The following is a 16,075-nucleotide window of genomic DNA, read 5'->3' as shown; positions in this document are numbered from 1 at the left end:
GAGGGAAGAATTGGTCCTGGTATTTCCAGTGATTTAAAACTCAATTATGGGAAGAAAAAGAATTCCAGCCCATCAGCAACGTTTGTCTCCATGGGATTGTTCTTACAGTGCAACTTTACAACCAGTACAGAATTAAAGCATTTCTACTGTGCCCTACATAACTATGTGCCCCAGAGAGTCAAATGAGAATGCCCTTCAGAACTCCTATTCCCATTAATGCTATTGATCTACTGGAGTCATCTATTTATATGCCACTTTCAACAGCATTTGTGACAAAGTTCAGCAACTTGTGTGTTTACCACAATCATTTTTATTGCTTTTGCCAAATAATCTTTAGCTAATGTGAACATGAAGGCAGGGATTCTCTAGAAACCCCTTTTCTATAACTGGCTGCTGTCTCTACTCCATAGCTTTTTATGCTATTTTGTATTTTGCAGATGAGGCTCTCTGTCACTGGTACAGTATCTCAGTGCATTTTAGCAGTTATCATGAAGTTTTGCAGTGTTTATCTTACACAGCTGAATTCTCCTCCTGTTTCAGGAGTAGTGCAGTGGAATGCAGTGGAAAAGACCCATGGCCACCCAGATCAGAGGTTTTTGTTCTGAGGTCCCTATATGGTTCTGCTAGACTGAGAGATGGAGTGAAGTCTGTCTCTGCTCCTTGTTTGGGAAGCTAGTGGGAGGGAACAGGCCAAGGGGCTATATAACCTAACAGCTTTCAGCTTCACAGTGTACCGTCCCAGAGCAGCTATCCCCAGCCAAGCACTGTTAGGGTAAGTGGCACTGAACCAACAGTTTGACAGATTTCAGGAGGACTTTTACTAACAAAGAAAAAGCAGAAACTGTTCAGGAGGATGTATAATTCTTCCGTAGCTTGTCCTATATTTCATATTAAAATTAACATTTTATATTTTATTGCCTTTATATTTAAGATATTTTACAGTCTTAGAAAAAGCGTAGTTCTACCAAGTCATTTCACGTGTAACATCAGCAGTAAAATAATATTAAAAGGTATATTTAAAATATTTACATGATTGAAATTATGAGAGTGTTCCTATTTAAACACACTGGGCCAAATTCACCCCTGGCATATCTGCTTTGGATTCAATAGATTAAATTGGCCAATTGGATCTAGCTATAGGATGGGATTCAGTTTACGGTTTCTCATAGATGTGTCTTAGTGCTGTAGACTTACTAAACATTGGCATGCTGGGTTAGAAAAGGTTATTGGGAGCATGGTTTTAAATGTGCTAAATATGTGAAAGATCGTGATATTGGTAGCTTGCATGAGATGATGATGATGATGTCTATTTACACAGAAAACTACCCATTGTGTAAAACGCCAAGCATTCTATATAAGAAATGGATTGCAGATAGAATGTTTCTTATGCGTTTGGAATCTTTTATCAGTCTTGTGCGGGGAGGTTCTGGGATCAGTTTTCTCTCTCTCTGAACAGAAAGCATGTAGCAGCAAGAAGGCTAACTACTAAATCCGTGTTTTAATCACCTGAGATGTATAGTGCATGTTTACCTTATTCCACAATGTTGTGTTAATTGCTACCATAGAATGTTACTGCTGCACTCCATGGCAGTCCTGAGCTGTAAATCAGTGTTTGACTGCAGAGAGTCCTGTCTGAAATCATTCAGCTTTGATTTCTTCAACTTTGGTGCTTTATTACTAAATATGGTTTTCATTTAGAGTCCCCTAAGCTCAGAAATGTAGCACTTCCTTCTCCCTTCCCCCAAGTGATTTTTGGCACAGCACTAGTTTGCCTTGGTTTGAGCAAACCCCCTGACCTCGAACTCTGTTCCAAAAGCAGACTTTTGAGAGTCTATTTCCTAATTAGGAAATGATTTGTTCCAAACTGGGCTGTTCATGCATGGTAGATAAGTCGTACTCCATTAAGTGAATGCTTAAACACAAATAGCTCTTGCCCCTAAGAAATGCATAATTGTATACAACTGTAAAACGCCTCCTTTTTTCCCCAATACATATAACCTAGAACATTTCAAGTTAGCATTTATGTATCAACTTTTCTGCTGGCAGCCAGCATCTCTGCAGCATACAGTAGCTGAACTGGGCAGTGTCTCCTGGATTCCGTTTCTGCACAGTGGCAGTACAAATCGCATTTTGGGGGAATTTTCCATTTTTCACTCTTTAGTCTGTTCTGCTGTTTAGGCTACCCAACATGCACTCCCCTTCACCTCAGCAGTGCATCACTTCAACCTGACTCCCACCCTCTCCTACATTTCTAACCCCCCCCAGCCCCCCGTTTCAGAATTTCTTAATGAGTGTGTGCAGTCAACTGTGTCTCTTCTTGTCCCTGTCTCACTTAACCCTCAACACAGTTTTGAAACACTGAATTCCACATATAGGCCTTTGGAAGCCAAACAGTGGGTCCAGAGCTATTCAGAGGATTCTACCTAACAATATGAACTGCTGACAAATGTGTCTCTGCAGCTCTGCACAGTACTTGTTTTTCTCATTGATTTCATTCAAAATACTTCAAAGCATTTTATGTGTCACTTTCCTTACAACATCATTTTAGAAAAGGAACTAATTTTAGTGGTATTTAGTCCATCTGGGAACCATGGCAAAATAAACATGGATAGTAGCAGAGAGTGATCTTCTAGACAACTTTGGAATGAGGCTGCAATGTGTTTTGAGGCTGTTTTAAATGAAGATGCTGTCTATGATTTCCAGCTTTAATTTCAAGGGAGGACATCTTTGCTGAAGCACTAGAATACTGTTTGGAAAGGGGTTTGATTAGCATAATCACTGTCTCTTTTTAAACAAACAAGCAATTGTGTGTCTGAAATGAGGTGTTCATCTTAGTGCAGTTTCTAGTGTCCATAACAAAAATGCCACTATTATAATGGTTCCCATCTGACAACATTGTTGGCAAACTCAAGGAAGCCCATGGCAAGCTACCCTCTCACCCTTAGAAGTGTTCATCTAGGGCAGGAGTTTGGCCTGGTGATGGGCAGCACTGGGAAACTTGCACTGCCCCTTCCTGCACTGTACCTTTTATTTCTAGAGCTGTCAGTCCAGCACTGAATGTATACACTAAAATATACATGTATGTACCATCCTCAAGCCATTAAAACTCCATCTCTCCAAAGATCAGACTTCCTGTCCTTCAGGGGGAATTCCATTGAATAACATTGAATTCCTGTGAGTTGTTTTGTTTTTGTTTTAAACACCTCCCCTTTCTGCAGGGCAGGTGGAATATGAGGCTCTGAGATTATGCACTCTGAGATTAACACTCTCTTTTGAATCCCTACACTGTCTGTTAATAATGTTCTTGTTCCTACTGGATGTCATGCTTATCCTGACCATGGCAGGTCCACTTCATGCAGCAGCCCCTGCATTTTGCCTGCAGAATTGTTCCATTGTCTGTGTGTTATTTTTGTAGGGCTGGTTTTGTCTGAAAGGCCTGAGGACGTTGACGTAGAAGATGTGCGAGGAAGAGGACAGCACTGCCCTGGTTTGTGACAATGGATCAGGACTTTGTAAGGCTGGCTTTGCTGGGGATGATGCTCCAAGAGCAGTTTTTCCTTCCATTGTGGGTCGTCCCAGGCACCAGGTGAATTATCAGTTCAATTATTCTGAACACCCAAATGGTGGGGTGGAGGGGGGTAAACAGAATGTATTAGAGATAGTAGTGACTCACCTCCTTAAATATCAACACCATTTCCTCGAGTACCCAGTTCTTCCCTGAAAGTACTTGCCAACCCAAGTCCTGCTTAGTTTGAGATCTGATGAGACCACAGAGCCAGGTGCTGTAGCTGCAAGTCATTAATTTGCATGATATTTCCAGATACAATAAGACCAGGCAGGCCCTGCAGGTGTACATGTCTGAGTTATCTCTGATCTGTTGTCTGGTGGGAGAAGTCCTTTTCCTGAAAGTTTTCAATATCCCTTCCTTTTTCCCTTGGCTCTGGATCACCCTGTCACTGGGCCCACCATCTTCTCTGCTTTCCAGAAAAAAATTAGATGTGTGTACAAATGTTGACCACTCTAAAAGCTGGTTGAAAACATGGGCTGGGAGTGGAGTTAAAACAAAATGACCAAAAAATGTTGCCAGTTTTTTTCATTGAAATTTAAAAACTTCTGATTTTTTTCACCCAGCTTTCCTAGGAACCTTGTTCTGCTTTATTTACTTGCCAGAAAGAATTTCATAAGCTTGGAGGGTGGAGGAAAGGGGTGGTTAGTTCCCAGATAAGTATTTTACAACATAACATAGAACAGGCTGTATCATGTGTGCTAAGGCATTTTTCATCTGAATGCTATAGAATTTACACAGCTTATGAGCCACATCCTTAGCAGCACAAGCTAGAGCAAGCTGCAGGCAGCTACTGTGGTATTGAGGCACCTAGATCACACCTTGCTGGGCTGGCTGCTGGGACTGGGGGCTTCAGGATCAGCTTGGGGGGCTCTGCTCCAATCTAGGATCCCTGTGCAATGGGAATCCTCCAGTGGCTGGGTAAATTAGTTTTAGGGTAATTTAGGACTAGGCACCTAATCCTCAGCCCACTGAAGACAATCGCAAGGTTCCCATTGATTTCAGGAGGCTTTGGATCAGATTCTAGTACAGTAACACTGTAAGGAGAGTAAAGCTACCCTAACGTAGCTCATGATCTGACCATGTAGCTGAACGTGTTCACACTCTTCCTGGTCTCCTTTTGGAACTATGAAAGAAGCTAACAGCATGGCATTTGAATTCCATCTGTTCTGTGTCTGAGGCAGATTAGTTAGAGTAAAACAAACTGGCAGCTACTACCTGTTTTGAATCATTTTATGCTTATTATACTGGACAATTCATTGCATGGACTGTCGGGTACCTTGCAATGGTTTAAGTGTTTTGTATCATGGAGAGGATGGGTGAGAAGCTCCGAAGCTAAGTGCCTGAGACTTCCACAGCATGAGCAAGAGGATGCTGCTGTGCCATCAGAGGCTCCCCCACCTTTGGGGCAAGTTTACAGATGATTCGTTTTTTCTATTTTCTTTTTGCTTTTAAATCGAGGCTGCATAGCGATCATGCAAACAGCGTATGGCATTTTAAGCTCTTTGTGAAAGGGACCCAATATACCTCTACTTACCACAACAGGGCCCAGATCCTGCTTGAGACCTCTGGGCACTAGCATACTGCAAATAATAAATAGTAATTCAAATGTCATTTTCAGTAGCCAGTGTACTGATTATATTCATTGTTCAAAAACAGATTAGTCATAATGAAAATAAGTGCTTGCATGCAATTGCATGCAGAATCATCCACATCCTGGATCAGCTCTCAGGCTGTCTCACGGAGCTACAGACATCACAAAATCACAAGATCAAAGTAATCAGTCTCCAAGATGGATCAGTCTGAGAAGCAAAAGGGTTGGAGTATGTAATTATCATGCTCTGACAAGAACACAATACAGTAAAAGCAGCCAACTGTATTTACATTTTCAAAATTGCCAACATTTTTAATAGCTAACGGTAGCTGTTCTTCCACTCTGGAAAATACAGCCAAATATAGCCCTTGGGTAAATTTGAAAAATGTAGTGTTCATTATTTACCACTAAATGGCACTATGTAGAGTTTTTTCTCTCCAGAGATGTATTTGGTTGAGTGATAGTTTCTTCCATGACTACTACTTAGGGATCAAATTATTATTTAAAAATCCATCTTTAATTTCTCTACATTGTATTGGTGATTTTTATATTTAGGCTTGTGTTGCTTACTCTACATACTTAATTATAATAAGAACATGAACTCCAGAGCTTTATAATATTGTAAGTAAACGAACGATGTAATTTTTGCATTAAAGATAAAAGTAATACTCCCAAGATTAGTAGTCAATGAATGTTTTGTGAACTTGCTACCAGTGTGTAAAATTGCATATGTTTATTTCACAGTTAGTGTTCTGATTGCTTCTTAGCACCTCTCACTGAGATAGTCACATTCTTTATGTAATTTATTAGGGCGTGATGGTGGGTATGGGTCAAAAAGACAGCTACGTAGGGGATGAAGCTCAAAGCAAGAGAGGTATCCTGACTTTGAAATACCCCATAGAACATGGCATCATCACAAACTGGGACGACATGGAGAAGGTATTTAAACATTTTGTTTACATAAGTCACCAGTTAGACATAATTACTTGGGTGCAATAGCAAAAGATTACAAAGTAATTTGAAGGTTGAAGTGTCATGCTATCCAGTAGTATTGTATTTTATTTTTGAATATTGGAGCTGATCTAGTAATAATTAACATATATTCAGCACCCCAGAGCTAATGAGTGTTAGTTATTATTTTACTCTCCAAGGTGACGTGTACACCTGGCTAGTTATTGTAAGGTATGTGAATATTATATCCATTTTGTAGATGGGGAAGCTGAATCAGAGAGGTTGACCTGAGTAAGGCCACATGTGTCCCGATCCTGCAAAGCATTTAAACTCACCCATGACTTTGAAGTCAGTGGGACTACTCATGCGAGCAATGTTATGCATATGCTTAGCAGGACTGGGACCCTAATGAGTCAATTGCAGAGCCACCATTCAAATCCAAGACTTAGTGCCTCTAGAGCCAGGTCTGTTGCCACAGACTGTTGAAACTTATCTATAAGATGCTGATGATGTAGCTATTTAAAGTAGTTCTACAGAACTAGAGCAGTTCGGAACCGTGCAAGCAGTACAACGCATCACAAAAGTGCTCAGGCCTAGACAGAAGTGTTCCTATTGGCTTTAACAGCAGAAGGATCAGCGCTTTAGCAAGATAGTGACACTTCCCCAATCCAAAGGCCCAAAGTGCAAACTGATCTGTGACCACCAATGCTTTGGAAACAATTATATATATATATATATAATTATATATATAAAATTATATATATATATAAAATTCAATACAAAGAAACAATATACAAGATGTTACTGTTCATCAGAATGCTAACTCCCTCACTGTAGCTGACTTGGCCCAAGATTTTGTGTTGGGGAAGAATGAGAGTTAATAGTGGGAAGGCAATAGATAACAGGATTTTTTTTTTTTTTAAATCCTGTTAACTGAATCTGTTTGGAATAAAAGCAAATTGCTTGTGGAGCTAGTTATGAATTCCAAGGAAACAACTGACCTCGGAGAAATTCTACAGACAAGCATAGGACATATCCACCCATGAAATCTAGTCTTTTCCATCTAGGAAACAGTTTTCAGTAGTCCTGTTATCTACTGAACACTATTACAAAGCCATGCAGGTGTTATAGATAGAGGCCAACACCAAAGACACATTGAGGAATATTGGGAAACTGGATTTATTTGCTGATAGAACTTTTGAGGAGTCTGCCCCAGGTCTGAAGGGCCAAATTCATTGGATCCTAAGGTGTGTCCGATTTTACTGATGTTGCTCATTAGAAAGAGTCACAAAATTATTGTAGCAAAGAACAGTGCGTAAACACAAAAACTGATCATTGCCTGTATGGATGCCACTTTTATTATAATTCATTCCACCTACAAAGAGTCACACTGCAGTCTCTACATTGCTTATGTAAATCTATTTTCATGGACCTTTTCCCTTTCCATCTGGAGTGAGAGGTTTTCTTCACTTCTCTAAATGGACAGATGGCTAGTGTGAAAAAAAATAATTAATCCAAACCAAACTGTGATCCAAGTTATTTCAGTGGATGCTGTTTCACTGTACATTTTTCTCCAAACCAAAAACAACATAAAGGTCTTTATCTGCTTTTTGAACCTCAATGCATTTATTTTGTGTTAACTTAGGAGTCCCCAAACTGATTTTCAATAAGCAAAACCTTATTAGTGGTAAAACCTGAAGTAGGTTGCAGGTGCTGATCACTTAGCTTTTCACTATGAATTCAGGCATGTCCATCCGGGATAACTGCATGTCAGATATTGTTGGCCAATTTCTGGTGCTAGAAGCACTTGTAGCTGCGGGGCATGGTATGTGGCTGGAAGTAACTGCTATGCTTATGGACTCATGGTTGCTGATGTTTCTTCATTTTGCCTTTTCTTATTGTCTCCAGATCTGGCATCATTCTTTCTACAATGAGCTGCGTGTTGCCCCTGAAGAGCACCCTACTCTGCTTACTGAGGCTCCATTGAATCCAAAAGCCAACCGAGAGAAAATGACCCAGGTAAGCATATCAGTATCTGAATATAGTATGGTCATTACTAGCTATTTAGAAAGGCCAGAGTCCTTCCCTTCTATGCAGAGCAAATGACAGATGGGGGTGCCAGGTAAATTAAGAGACAAGCAACAAAGGATAAATTTTCATACCTAGAGAATCACATGAACAGAGATCACCCATATCAAAGCTCCCCAGTAAGTCAATTAAATTTAATGAAATAATGTTTAACCTCATAGGAGAAAGAGTAGCAGCCGTGTTAGTCTGTATGCGCAAAAAGAAAAGGAGTACTTGTGGCACCTTAGTCTCTAAGGTGCCACAAGTACTCCTTTCCTCATAGGAGAAAGAGCATTCAGAGTGAATGTATTACTGTACTCATTGTCTGCTGTGTTAAAATGCCAGTAAAACCTAGTCACTTTTGGGTTAATATGTACCACAGGTGGTACAAATTTAGAAACTGTAGTTAGGGTTGAATATAAAGTAGCAGCCAGAGCTCTGAATTTCTATCCTTTGCCCTGGTTAAGTTAGATTTCCTAACCATATTTTTCAAAAGCTATAATATGGTGAAAGGACCAGGACCCAAACCCCTTTCTGACACTGTAATGGCATTGAGAAGCTTCCTCTGAAATCATTTCCATCTCTGTGGATTCTGTATCATTTTTATATGATCATTACAGTTAGACTCACAACAATTGTACATCATATGTCACTGATATTCATGATAATAAAATAGTTATGGAAGGGAGGGCAGGGGTGCTAGTTGTCAAATTGTTGTTTGTACTATTGTTGAAACAGTGTTGGTCCCAGGATATTAGAGAGACAAGGTGGGTGAGGCAATGTCTTTTGTTGGACCAACTTCTGTTGGTGCAAGAGGCAAGCTTTTCAAACGCTTTCAAAAGCTTGTCTCTTTCACCAACAGAAGTTGGTCCAATAAAAGACATTGCCTCACCCACCTTGTCTGCCTAGTTGTCAAATTTACCATGTTTCTGCAGTTTAAACTTTTTTTATTAGGTCATTGAACCAGCCTATACAAGCTGCCACATTTCAGCGTTTAAATCCTTTTTTTTTTTTTAAATGAAAAGCTATTTTAAAAAAGAGTAGTGGGTTTTTTTTCCACTCAAAATTCTGATCTCAGCTATTTGATGAAAACAAAATACTATAAGTGATGCTGTGTGTGTGTCTGTGTGTGTGAGAGAGAAAATGCACACGTGAACAAATCCAGAATAGTTGGTGCCTAGCCTACATATATAGAATTTAGACAGAATACCCCTTGATTTTCTCCCTTCCACTGCTTGCCAATAATCTGTACTAACCCCCCCTTTTCCTCTCTCTAATGAGTTACTTATTGTTTGTAATTTTAAAAAATGATTATAGCTACAATGATTTGCTATTGTTACATTTCAGATAATGTTTGAGACCTTCAATGTACCAGCCATGTATGTAGCTATTCAGGCTGTTCTGTCCCTCTATGCTTCTGGACGTACCACAGGTATGTGACTTTGGGATCTTTGGGAAGGGAAAATGTGAAGTTTAAAAAAATGGGAATCTGAGGTCAACTGACATCTGTACTGCTTTCTCAAAGGGATTGTACTAGACTCTGGTGATGGTGTTACTCACAATGTGCCAATCTATGAAGGCTATGCCCTGCCCCATGCCATCATGCGTCTGGACCTGGCTGGCCGAGACTTAACCGACTACCTCATGAAAATTCTCACTGAACGTGGCTATTCCTTTGTGACTACTGGTAAGGACAATAGTAAATTAGAAGATTTGCTTAATGTGTAAAATTCCTGATAGCCTTAAAAGATCAGTGGTTGTTCTTAGAGCTGCAGCAGAAGCATAAAGAAATTGAGCAGAATATAAAATACCCACCCAGCATTACTAAGAGAGAATTTATTTTCACAAGTTGTTTGGAAGAGCTGGTGGGGTAAAGTGATGGACAATCTGTTAAAATGCATGAATCTTTAACTCCCACTCTAAAGTCTGAGTCCTGCCAACAGCTGAACGTGAAATTGTCCGTGACATCAAGGAGAAGTTGTGTTATGTGGCCCTGGACTTTGAAAATGAGATGGCCACTGCTGCTTCTTCCTCCTCTCTGGAGAAGAGCTATGAACTGCCTGATGGGCAGGTGATCACCATAGGTAATGAGCGTTTCCGCTGCCCTGAGACCCTATTCCAACCTTCCTTCATTGGTAAGTTAATTGATTTCTTCTTTTGATAAATTATGTTAATAGCTCATCCCTGTGCGCCTTAATTCCTAACCACACCCTGCTCCACGTTCGTTTACGTAGACTACAGCATACGGTGCCTATAGATGCATATGTTCTAGTATATATTTTCAGTTAATGTGGGTCTATATTATAACAGCACCATTCATGTAAAGGAGTTTAATGTCAAGTCACAGTTCATCAGCTAAGTAATATACACTTTCAAAATAAAAACAAAAACTACTCATTCCTGTTCTCCTAGATAGAGATCAGCATCGTTTCATGTATTGTACAGTCAGCTACTGTGCTTTAATAGCCTTGGACCAACAAGTCACTCCCCAGCTCATTAGTAGACAATGTCAAAGCTGATGAATGTTAAGGAGCCAAATGTAATGCTTAAAAAAAAACGTTGAAGGGTCTAATTCAGATCTGCCTTAAGTGGGTGAACTACCCCTAGGGTCCTACCCACCACAGCAGCTCAGAACTTGGTCCGAAGATTTTATTTCTGCTTTGTCAGGATCATTGTTCGTTGATCATTGCTTCCCTGGGACTCTGTGCACTTCCTGTAAATCATAGATACCACTGGAAATTCAAAATTCACTTCTGTTTTCCATTTGTATCCTTGGACCATTAAATGGAAGCTGTGAATACCTGCTCTTCTGACCCTTCCTGGTCTCTCCAAATGCCCTCTGCTCAGGTCTCAGGTTTAAATCTCTCTTGGGGTGGAACCACGTGATTCTTCCACTCTCAGAACAGGCCCTGGGCTGTGCTCCCCAGTGATCAGCTGTGATTACCTCAGCAGATGTGACTTATGTTCAGCACCTGCTAGTCTGTTCTCTCCAGGAGCAATGACAGTGGTACCCAGTAACCAAGCAGCCTCCTTAGAGCAAAGTAGTATTTATTTAGAACAAAACCATTTAAGAGAAATTAGGTCTGTCAGCAATAGTCAGAGTTGATGAATGTCTTGCTTACCAGGTATCTATCCATATTCCACACGGGGATCCTGGTCTTAGCTTCCTATAGACCCCTAAGGCCCAAAGGGTCTGGATGACATAGTCTGTTCCCTTAACTCACAAAAGAATGTCACTCCCCTCTGCTTCGAGGAGAATCCATTTAAAAGCGGTTCATTCTTTTGATTCCCCTCCTTCCCAGAGAGGAAGCTATTTAATTGTTTATAGAGCTTTGATATGTATGTTCCCCCATATTGGCAAAATTGGTGTGTAACTTTGGGTTGGAGACAGGAGGTAGGCCATTGTATTGTAATTTCCCTCTAAGTGTTTGCTAGGAAATGGTAAGTTGCGTATATTGTGTTGCTTCCCTGCTTCTTTTTCTCACAGTCCCCTATTAAAGTAGATCAGTACATTCATACAGGAAAGTCTTATAACCCAATATACAACAACTTCCCCTCATTGACCAGAAAATTATTACATCTCCATATTCTTTTTATGCCGCTCATCATAGATTGTAAACTCTAAGGGGCAGGGATCTTCTCACACCTATTTTTACAGCACCTTGCACAATGGGTCCTGATCCTTATCATGGCCTCTAGATGCTACCGTAATATAAATATTGAATGATCATAATTTGCTTTGATTGGATTTGCCCCCTTTTGCGTTTGCTTTCCATAACTACCAGAGGACAATTAGTTTATTGGCAAGAGATTCACGCACAGAGCAGATTTTAAGGAAAATTGGAGAATACTCTTGGAAGGTGAGTATTGAATTTGTAAATACGAAGATTCACACAGGAAACCTGGTGCTAAGAATTACTCATCCCATCAGGGAACAGAAACAGCAAAGTAATATAACCATATATTTAAAAAATAGCCAAGGAAGGCTGTATTTCCTCCCAGAGGTGTTCTTTAACTAGGAAGTGTCACTATTGGTGGATATTAGGAAAAACTTTTTCACTAGGAGGGTGGTGAAACACTGGAACCTGTTACCTAGGGAGGTGGTGGAATCTCCTTTCTTAGATATTTTTAAGGTCAGGCTTGACAAAGCCCTGGCTGGGATGATTTAGTTGGGGATTGGTCCTGCTTTGAGCAGGGGGTTGGACTACATGACCTCCTGAGGTCCCTTCTTCCAACCCTGTTATTCTATGATTCTATTGTACTTTCAGTGTGCTAATAGATGAAAGGAAAATGACACTTTAATTCTTATGCACACTGGCTGTCTAAACCGGAGTATATTTGGTGCCTGTGCCTTAGGAAAGAGGCGTTAGCACCATGTCATGCTAATGAACAGACTTGAGTATAGGCTGCCACGAAACCAAATGGAATCACCTCTAGGTCTTGTGAGAGGGCAGGATTCCCAACCAGCAATAATAGTGTTACACACCTAACGTTCCTAGGACATACATAGGCTAGCCCAGCTCTGAGCTGATTAGTTTTTCTAAAACCAAGATTTCAGTAAAGCTGTAAGCAATTCTTATAATCCGTTTGAAATTGGAAGGAAAATTCTAATGGCGACTCTACTCCTTTTTCATTCCAGACCCTTTGGTTTCTTGTTTGAAACAATTACACAAGCAATCTGTGCCCCAAATAACTGCTGACTTCTGGCCTGGTCTACACCTAAAAATTAGATCAGCCTAGCTACATCACTTAGGGCTGTGAAAATGTTCACACCCTGTGTGACCTAGGTAGCTTGACCTAATCCCCACTGTAGATGCAGCTGGCTTGACAGAAGAATTCTTCTGTCAACCTAGCTCCCACCTCAGAAAGGTGGATTAACTACATCAATGGGAAAACCCCTTCTGCTGACATGGGAGTTGTCTACACTGCGGCACCACAGCTGCACCGCTGTAGCATAGACATATTCTAAGTAGTTTAGCCGGCAGCGAATGACTCTGCACAAGCCTTGGAGACTGGTGCCTTCTGAACAGCAGCTTCTATTCATTTTACTTAACAGTGTGAAGACTACATACTCACTTATGGCTTATTCTAAACCTTCTGCTATTTTTTCACAGGCATGGAGTCTGCTGGCATTCATGAAACTACTTACAACAGCATCATGAAGTGTGATATTGATATCAGAAAGGACCTTTATGCAAACAATGTCCTGTCTGGTGGTACTACGATGTACCCGGGGATTGCTGACCGGATGCAGAAGGAAATCACTGCTCTGGCTCCCAGTACGATGAAAATCAAGGTACAGCACAAGTATTTGTAGGCAGATTTTTGCAAAAATGTGTGTGTGGGGCGGTGGGGTTCAACTCTTTCATGTGCATGTTTTCTCAAGTAATCACCCATACATACCCTGCTTGCTAGCAAAAGGCCAGTTTTGCCACCCTGATTCAAGATGAGCTGTACCTTACTCTGGGCTAAACTGTAACTGTATAATCTGCCCTGAGTAAGGGGTGGCAGGTAACTGCATTGCCTCAAAAGGAGAGCAGAGAATGAATTGTGACTGAATCCCAGTTCCTCCCTTGATCCCGGCATGGAGCAAGTTACTTCAGCCCTTTCTGTATAGGAGCTTACTCCCCCATGTGCCTGGCCAGTGACTGTCACATGCCAGATTGGGCTCTGTCCAAAGCACAGCCTGAGGATGTGGAGCTGCCCTTTAAACCCAATAACCTGGTGGTTATTGCGGGATGTGGGATTGTGGGATGTGGGAGACCTAGGTTCAAATTCTCTTGCCTGATGCAGAGTAGGGACTTGAAGCCAGGTCTTCCACCCCTCAGGTGAGAGCCCTAACCACTGGGCAATGGGATGTTCTGGAGTGGCTCTCTCTGTCTCGCCTGTTGAAGACATCCCAATGACTATTTAAAGATTTTATACTGAGTGGAGCAGGGGCTGGAGCTGGGGTCTCCCACGTCCCAGTGAGTGCCCTAAGCACCAGACTATCGAGTCAATCTTGCTCTCTCGTCCAGTGGATATTTAAGTATTTTATACAAAGTGGGGCAGCTTCCACAGGACGGATTGAGACCTACCCAGCATACTCAATAAACCAGTAGATAGAGCACTCACCCGGGTGCAAGCTCCTGCTCTACAGAGAGGGGATTTAAATCCAAGCCTTCCACACCCTACATGAGTGCTCTAACCACAGGGCTATTGAAGGGAGGTTTTTATCCAGCTTTTTATCCTCCTCTGTTTTTCTGAAGAAAGGGCTGGCCTGGCTCAGGCACCTGACTCCAGGAGGGGATTCAAAGCTGAGAATCCTGATTGGAGGGAGGTGCCGAACTCCTGTGTGGAGTTAGGTACCTAACCCTTTTGAGGGTCAGGACTTAGGCAACACCCAGTTCCCCAGCATTTTGCACTGGCTAGCCTAGGCTGTTCATTCTTCGCTTGCTGGATTCTATGAATCTCTTTGTTAGGGGACAAACTCTCCCCCTGCACTGTGCAGGGAGCCTGGGTGCCTAAGCCAGGGTTGTGAATTCCCATGGTGGCAGGGCACCTAACAGTTAGGTGCTGTAGTGACCTTGTGAATCCCACTCTCAGGGACTTTTGAAAATTTTACTCAAAGTTAACATGTTTCCCATTGATGCCAGGAGTCTAAAGACTCAAAGACACAGCTATTGCTTTCCCTGGGATTTGATCAGGCCCCTACTCAGGAGGGCCAGAAGTGCTCTAGAAGTGTGGGGTGGGGCCACCGGTGCCCCAACTGTGGCCCCGCCCCCACTCCTCCCCATTTCCCCTGGGTCCCTTCCCCACTCTCTCTTCCCTGAGGCCCTGCTCCTGCTCACTCCTCTCCGCTACCTCCCCCACCCGTCTCTTGCCCTTAAGGCAGGTAAAAAGTGATGGGGCCATAGCATCCTTTTTTCCCCCTCCCCCCATTCTGGTGCCCCTGCCCCTTCTCCAGGCATTTTCCAAGCTTTTCTTTCTGCTGATCACTTGCTAAAAAAAAGTTCCTTTCCTGTCACCACAATCCCTCGGCTCTTGAAATATCACAATCTCCCTGCCATGAAGGAAATGGTTCCACAAACCACAGTGTGAGAACCACGGTCCATCCCTCTGCACTTGCATGATTGTCCCTTAATATATTTTCCAATCCATTAGCCAGTTTGGCTTTAAATGTTTCAAGGGTTGTAGCTTCCCCTGCTTCACTTGCAGTCACTGGTACTGCTTTGACTGCGAGGGTGCTCAAATTCTCGGTCTCAGCTTGGCTCAGACTATCCCCTGACTATGAAATGTTGGACCGTAGCTCACACGTGAGTGGCCTAATGAAATGTGAGCGATGCCACTGCAGCTTTTCCAAAGGGGTTCCATTAACATCAAGTATCATTGTTAAGTTGGTTTGTCACCAAACATGTTTACCCCATAACACAAGGTGGTATTGTTCTTTAACAGATCATTGCTCCTCCTGAGCGTAAGTACTCCGTCTGGATTGGTGGCTCGATTCTTGCCTCCCTGTCCACCTTCCAGCAGATGTGGATCAGCAAACAGGAATATGATGAAGCTGGCCCATCCATTGTTCACCGCAAATGCTTTTAATCTGCTTATCTGTATATGTATTTTTCAGCACATTGCTGTCAATGTATTCAGGAATAAATACGTTCTTATCATTTCATTCCAAAATCTTTCATAATAATGGCTCTAATTGGTTATGATGTATTTTTTGAATAAATAGTAAATATGCATCTAGTAACCTTTTATTTTACAAAAGGGTGTATGTGCTCTCGGGAAGGCTTCTGAACTGGTTTCATCTTCATTCAACAGTGGTAATAGCAGAAAACACTCACGTACCTGTCCCAGCCTTATTCACATTTAGGCACCTAAAGAGAAGACCTGATTTTCAGAGGTGCTGAGTAGCG

The 16,075-nt window shown here is 41.7% G+C and overlaps 1 protein-coding gene across 1 annotated transcript; it reads left to right on the top strand.

Annotated features, from left to right (window-relative positions):
* The first annotated feature begins 671 nt into the window (after positions 1 to 671).
* ACTA2 (actin alpha 2, smooth muscle) lies at positions 672 to 15,852 on the top strand. The gene is made up of 9 exons (XM_074959030.1): positions 672 to 772; positions 3,416 to 3,586; positions 5,970 to 6,098; positions 8,019 to 8,129; positions 9,525 to 9,609; positions 9,703 to 9,864; positions 10,121 to 10,312; positions 13,292 to 13,473; positions 15,612 to 15,852. Exons 2-9 carry the CDS (start codon positions 3,458 to 3,460, stop codon positions 15,753 to 15,755), a joined length of 1,134 nt encoding a protein of 377 aa, XP_074815131.1. The 5' UTR covers positions 672 to 772; positions 3,416 to 3,457; the 3' UTR covers positions 15,756 to 15,852.
* Positions 15,853 to 16,075: the final 223 nt, after the last annotated feature.

This window comes from Natator depressus, chromosome 7, assembly GCF_965152275.1.
Source record: "Natator depressus isolate rNatDep1 chromosome 7, rNatDep2.hap1, whole genome shotgun sequence".
NCBI classification, from domain to species: domain Eukaryota; kingdom Metazoa; phylum Chordata; order Testudines; family Cheloniidae; genus Natator; species Natator depressus.
The sequence above is the reverse complement of the archived record's forward strand: the minus strand, read 5'-3'. Positions and strand labels throughout refer to the sequence as shown.

Bases quoted from the DNA above. Each gene is read 5' to 3' on its own strand.
- ACTA2 (XM_074959030.1), top strand. From the start codon at position 3,458: ATGTGCGAGGAAGAGGACAGCACTGCCCTGGTTTGTGACAATGGATCA. The intron at 6,099-8,018 runs GTATTTAAACAT...TATTGTCTCCAG, and splicing joins ACTGGGACGACATGGAGAAG to ATCTGGCATCATTCTTTCTA. The intron at 9,865-10,120 runs GTAAGGACAATA...TCCTGCCAACAG, and splicing joins CTATTCCTTTGTGACTACTG to CTGAACGTGAAATTGTCCGT.